The sequence below is a fragment of the Clupea harengus genome, chromosome 10 (assembly GCF_900700415.2).
Source record: "Clupea harengus chromosome 10, Ch_v2.0.2, whole genome shotgun sequence".
NCBI lineage: Eukaryota > Metazoa > Chordata > Actinopteri > Clupeiformes > Clupeidae > Clupea > Clupea harengus.
In genome coordinates, this window is record NC_045161.1 from 26,142,276 (window position 1) to 26,148,958 (window position 6,683).

Genomic DNA, 6,683 nt, shown 5'->3' on the forward strand with positions numbered 1-6,683 from the left:
ACCTTGTTACCACTTTAAGCTGCAGTGGAAAATATGTTTCTCAGACATGGGGGGAAAAAAGGAAAAAGGGAAACAAAAGTGAGCTAATTGAATCATTGCTGTAGAGTGGCGACATTCATGCAGTGCATGAGGTATACTTTTAAAAAAAAGAAGCACGGGATAAGTCACGCAAACCAGCACGGCCGTTACCTCACCGACTAATTAGCCTCAGCATGCCAGAGTCCTGCTTCTAAAATCTGCCATTAACTCAACATGCGCTCTTGCTTTAAGCATCCTCCCCTGTCAGGTTTACCCCACCATACGGCATACAATTATGCTGGAATGAGCACGTTTGGTTAAGAGCCAGTTAAACTGAACCCAGCAACGTGCAACGTGCCCTTTTTCTTTGTTTGAACAGTACGGGTGAGTGCTAATTGAAAACAGACGGAAACTACTCATGAAGGTCAACGGTTTATTGATCAATAGGTCAGCGTTGCTTCAATGCAGCTATTTATTGGTTCTTGCTTTGCTGCTCGTTGCGTTGTCTAGGGCTGCCTGAGGAGCTATAAATGCTTGGACCACGCTATTGCAAGTAAACACTGGGCTTGTAATTTAGGAGGGTTTAGCTGTGGTCTCCGATTCCAATTTGTCTGGGCAGCTCCTACACACCCCTGCCCACAATGCAATGAGGGTGACTGCACATGAGTGAGGGAGAGATAGAAATAGAGAGAGAGAGAGAGAGAGAGAGCGAGCCTCTAGTTATTTAGCAGTGGGAAATAGAGAAAAGGGGATATGTAGGGACACGGAAGGAGATGCAGAGAGAAAGAGACAGACTGACAGAGAGAGAGAAAGAGATTGGAAGGGATAATGAGTGGGTGTACTGATGCGTGCCTACTAACATTAAGCGGGCCTGCATGTCTCTCTCCTGGGCATGCATGCTGTGTCGCCTCGCGGAGCAACACGTGCCAGCGTGACTCACGTAACATCCAGCATCCCGATTCAACACCAGCAGGCAGAGGTGACTGGCATGCCAGCTAACCAGCTGGGCATGGTTCCACCTCTGCCACCCCACACACACACACACACACACACACACACAACCACTACCACCACTGCCAGGCAAGCCTGCGTTTCCAGTCGCCTCACCACCGCAAGCGCGCACCCACTGACACATTGTTAGGCCCCGAAAATCAATAAGCCTCCGCTCAAAGGGCTGCCAATTTGCGAGGCAGGGGCCAAGCAGATCCATACGCCGCCTGGGTCCTTAATGAAGAGAATCTTAAAGGCCCACTGGCGGGGCAAGCCTGTCATTAGCAACCCTGTTTGGCAGTGGCATCCGTGGCAAAGGCAGAGAAGAAGAAGAAGGCAGCGGAGAGGAAGAGAGAGAGAGAGAAAGCGAAGGATGACGGGAACAGAAGAAAAGGGGGGATTTCCCTGGAGACAGGCTACAGGAAGAAGATTAAAGGAGATGCCACAGTGATGGAGAGAGAGGGAGAGAGAGAGAAAGAGAGAGAGAGAGACAGACAGAGAAAGAGTGAGAGAGAGAGAGACAGAGAAAGAGTGAGAGAGACAGAGAAAGAGTGAGAGAAAGAGTTAAAGCAACAGATAAAGAAAGAGAGATAGAGCAACCGGCTACAGATGCATGTGGATGACTAAAGATCAACTGCAAATGTCAATTGGAAGGGCTTAATAAGAGTGCTGGGGGTCTTGGCATAGACGATTGTCGGAAAACATGACCCCCCCGCCCCTAAATACACACACACATACACACACAGAGCTACCCAAACAAACACAAACCACTCTGGACCGCCGTAAAGCCTCATCCCTTCACACACACAAACACACACACACACACACACACACACACACACACACACACCGCACACACACACACACACACACACACACACACACACACACACAGAGCTACCCAAACACAAACCACTCTGGTTTGGACCGCTGCAAAGCCTCATCTCTGCCTCCATCTCCCGCTCTAAGTCGAGCGCTGGTTGGCATTGTTCAGCTGTAATTGGAGCTGCAACTCCAAGACACGCTCGCTGTTCGCCAAGCTGACAGTTCTGGCGGCTTCCATTATGCCTTAATATGTGAGCTGGAGATGGAGGAGAGGAGAGAGAAGAGGAAAGGAGAGAAGAAGTGGGGGCATGGCACGGTGTCAGCCCCCACTGGGGGGCCCAAAGTGCGAGACGGGCCCCGAAGACCAGCTTCCATCTTCTCTTCCCCTGCTTTCAGTCTCAGAGCCATCATCACAAATACAGGGCCTACAAAGGCTCCCTAATGGCTCGCTCCTTTTCAATGCATGTGAATCTTCCTCCCTGCAAAAAGCGAGAAAGATGGGGAGGAGAGAGAGGGGCAGAGAGAGAGAGAGGGAGAAAAATGGAGAAGAAAACAAAGTGCGGTGGGTGGAAGCGAGTGATGAGGGTGAAAAGGGAGAAATGTAGTGCCACTCCAAATGAGATGAGTTTCTTTTTTTCCCTTTTTTTCGTTTTTAATGGTGCACTTTTCATCAGAGGGACAGGCCCACACACACACACACACACACACACACACACACACACACACACACACAGGCGCTATAGCTGCTGCGGTGTCTCAGTAGAGGCTCCGTCATGCGATTGGTTTCTGTGGCATGGCGAGCGATAGGTGCTTTATTGTCTCGGCAGAGGCGGGATCTCAGGTTCCCCATTCAAAGCGCTCAACACTAACACAGAGATTCAATCCAGCTGAGTGCCATTATGGACGTCCTCAGATGTTAACGAGATCGTCTGCGCACAGCTCAGTTGCCTTATTCTCAGCATTAAGTGTGTGGGCTGAGCAGGGATAGACACGGACGTTTCTCTCTCTCTCTCTCGTTTTCTCTCTCTCTCTCTCTCTCTCTCTCTCTCTCTCTCTCTCTCTCTCTCTCCCTCTCCCTCTCTCCTCTCCCTGGTCTTGATTTTCTGCCATGATAAACAAACATGCCGGTACGGCTGCCTGAAAAGCAGAGTTTGCTCAGCTCTGTACCACGGGTGGGTGGCTGGGGGGGGGGGGGGGGGGGGGGGGGGGGGGTGGATAGATATAGTCGGCGATGATGCCGCTTAGGAGTCTGAAGCGCTGAACACTGGCTCCGCACAGCGAGCACGCTCGCGTCTGCCATTTGTTTGGGGGGTTTAAAGAACACCCGCCGTGCCAGCTATGTGTTTATCTGTGCTCCAGGAAACGCCAAACTCAGAGTCAATAAAAACGAGGGAGATGAGAGGATGAATGGTGAAGCACATGAAGGGCGGGGGGGGGGGGGGGGAGGAGTGGAGAGGAGAGGAGCACCCTTGTCATGTGACAGTCCGCCATGGGGAAGATCACGCTCACCCACAGGCTGCTGACATCCCTTTAGGCCTCACAGAGAGAGAGAGGGGAGGAGGAAGAGAGAAGGAGAGTTAAAGGTAAATGAGTAGGAAGAGAGAGGGAGAGAGAGAGAGATGAGGATTAAGCATAGTGAGAGAAAGAACGGAAAGAGAGCAAGAGAGATGGAAGGAGAACAGATTGGATGAGTAAGGAAAGAGAAGTAGGCTGAGATAAACGCAGAGCAAGATAAAGAGGCAAAGGCAGATAGAAGAGTCATCCCTTCCCAGATTACTGCAGCGGGCGAGCGAGCGAGAGAGCCTCGTTTGATGGAGGAGAATGCTGTCTTTCATTTTCACGCAGTCGCTGGTTTGTCAGCACAGATTATCTGCGAACGTTCACAGCCAGCCTCGTCCTCTATGAGCATCCCCAGGAGCTCTTCCCCCACGGAGTATGTTTGCGTAGCTGTGTTTCTGGGGCAGTTGTGGAGCAGTGGACCATGCCGCTGGCTCACACTGACCCTCTTGTTGGTGTAAACGGATTCCTTTACTGAATCACGGGGAATCGTAGGGCTCAGGTTCCACCTTGAGCGCATCTGCGTAGCGCATAGGAGACGCTTTGTTTTCCGAAGCGGCCCGAGGAGTCGCCTAATTGAGTGCCTGCTAGCTTCTCGTACCTGCCTGTAATTGTGCCCATTTGTCTCCATGACAGTAAATTTGCCGAACAATAAAAGTTTGCTTGTTTTTTTAAGTCAGCGGTTCTTCCCACGTTTTGTGATCCTGTCGCTCTCTCTCGCTCTCCGTGGCTGAGGAAGTGCTTGAAAACGCCCGTTAATGAAAGCCATTCATTTCTCCTCGGGTCCGGATGCACCCCTCTGTCACTGCACTATATCCCCTCTACTGTTGCCATAACTTAACCCTCAGGGGAGTTTTGAACATTCCAGGAAAAGAATGCGTTCATCAACAATGTAAGATCTTAAAATTCCTTATTATATTCGCTAGACCTAGATGTTCTTAAGAACGTTCATTCCACAACATTCTAAACACGCCACTGTGGTGGTACCTGCTGAAGGGTTAAGAAACATTGACTGTGTTTGTCTGGAGCCCCCGTGGAGCTGGCTTGCTAAAGGCCACTCAGCATGGCTTTCTCTCTCATCCACTTTTATTTCTCTCTCTCTCTCTCTCTCTCTCTTTCTCTCTCTCTCTCTCTCTCTCTCTTTTTCTCCCCTTTTTCACATTTTTCTCTCTCTCTCTCTGTCTCCCTCTGTTTCTCTCTTTCCTGAGTCTGAGCTGTTCATTTATAGGGCCTCTGTGTGCTTCTCTGTCAGTGCGAGTCCCTGGTGCTTCCACTACAAAGAGTTGTTTTTTTCCTGACATTTTCTTAATTGATCCATCTCGCCAGCTCGGTGGTCTCCTGTTCGCTTGTTTTTAATAATTCATCTCTTCTGTGTTAGAAAGGCCCTATATCAGCGTCATGCCGCTGAAAGGGAGACAAATTGTTTCCATTGCATTCTCACATGTAATCCTATTTATAGTACATAAGTAGTCAATAAGTCTTTGTTTTAGGAGTAAATACAGTATTGAAGCTCTATAATTACCTGGTGCTCTTATAGGGGGAGATATTTTCCACTGAAACTTAATGTTGCACAACGAGGGCTTGCCTGGAGATATTCTCAATCAGGAAGGCAGTTATTATAGCTATTAAAATCACCATCCACTTTGGGTAATGAGTGCAATTATCTGTTACACCAACATCATACCTTCAGTGCTCCCCACCCATGGGGGAGAGATTAAGGCAGAGCATTTTGTGAGGGTTATTTAAAAAACAGCATAATTGTGATGATTTTTCATTTAGTGAATGATTTTACTATTTCTCCATCTGTCTCTCTTTCTCTCCTTCTATCTATTTATCTCTGTCTCTCAGGTCTTCTTCAGGAGAGCTTTATAGACGAGCCTGACGGCCTGGTGTCCCTGAACCTGCTGGTGGTGGCTGCAGTTTCGGCCTTCTCCACCGGGGCGGTGCTGTCGGGCCTGATGGTGTGCTGGATCATGAGCCACAAACACCGCCAGTGCCAGCGCCAACCCGGCTCGGGCCGCCAGCGTGGCAAAGGGGACAAGGAGCAGAGCATGCTGGGCCAGGGCCGCAGCGGCTCGGTGATGAGCGTGACGCGCGGCGGCGAGAGACCGCGGTCGCAGCTGGAGAATCCGTTTGCCGTCCACAACGGGCTCCCCACGCCTGAGCAGACCCCGCAGCAGCAGAAGAGGCCCTCCCCCAACATGCACCTGCCCGACCTGGACTGGGAGCCGGGCCAGCCCGTGCTGACCTCTGTGGGCACCCCCTGCCCCCCCGGCAGCACGGCCGTCATCTTCCAGAGACACAAGTACCCGCAGGGAGTAGGGCGGCACCCGGAGGACGCGGGCGACATGGTGGCACAGAGGCCCAGCGAGCGCGAGTGCTTCCTCATCCTTAGCCACAGGGAGGCGCCATCGAGCCGGCAGGCGGCCGTGACGCGCAACTCGGCGGGGGAGTACTACCCGACCACGCCTCAGGAGTCCCCAGACCGCCGGCGGGTGGTGTCGGCCCCCAACACGCAGGTGGAGTACGGGGAACCCCCGCGCTGGACCCACGACGGGCTCAACTTTAACAGCAACAACGCTGCCCCTGCAGGCCACCGGCTGCACTACGCCCTCCAACAGACGCAACAACAGCAGCAGCAGCAGCAAATGACGCAGTTGCAGCGCCCCTCCTCTGCCATCATGAGAGGGCCCCTCCACCACCACCCCCCGCGAGGGCTGGGTGAGCTGTCCGACTTCAGCCACCTGCTGGGGGGCAAGGGCGTGGGGGAGCGTACCCCTAACGGCCAGTGAAGACATTAAGGCAGGGCCTGGTCTCTGACACTGCCGAGAAAGAGCCCATCTCCCCCCTCCCTACACACACACACACTCGCTCTGAATCTCACCTAAGCCCACACCCCCCCCAAATCTAGCCACCTAGGTCCCCCCCCCCCCCCTCTCTTGAAATCAAATCCTGGCTCTCTCTCTCAGTGTCTCATCTCGTCCCCTCTCACTCTCAGCCAGAGTCTTCAAACACATCCCCCCAGTGGCTCAACGCTGTGACTGCAGGACTCGGAGAGCCAGCCAGGTCTTCACAGAGATAGAGAACGAGATGGAGGAAGAGAAGGAGGGAGGGAGGAAGAGAATGAAAGAGAGAGAGAGAGAGAGAGAGAGAGCGGGCATAAACAAGTGACAGTGAGGCAGCCGGCCTCCCTGAAGGTGTCTCAACCCTTCTTTGGCTCGGGGAGCGACATGAAACACCCTTGCACCATGAAACTGCCATCAGACATTTTTGCATAAGGATCTGCAAAGGAT

The 6,683-nt window shown here is 52.2% G+C and overlaps 1 protein-coding gene across 2 annotated transcripts in view; it reads left to right on the forward strand.

Annotated features, from left to right (window-relative positions):
- Nucleotides 1-6,314, forward strand: part of sema6bb (sema domain, transmembrane domain (TM), and cytoplasmic domain, (semaphorin) 6Bb) — a 108,870-nt gene extending 102,556 nt beyond the window's left edge. For both annotated transcript variants that reach the window (XM_031574595.1, XM_031574596.1), the window contains exon 17: nt 5,239-6,314. In XM_031574595.1, coding sequence (XP_031430455.1) covers nt 5,239-6,182 — 944 coding nt within the window. In that variant the 3' untranslated portion in view covers nt 6,183-6,314. The remainder of the gene's footprint in view (nt 1-5,238) is intronic.
- The last annotated feature ends 369 nt before the right edge of the window (nt 6,315-6,683 follow it).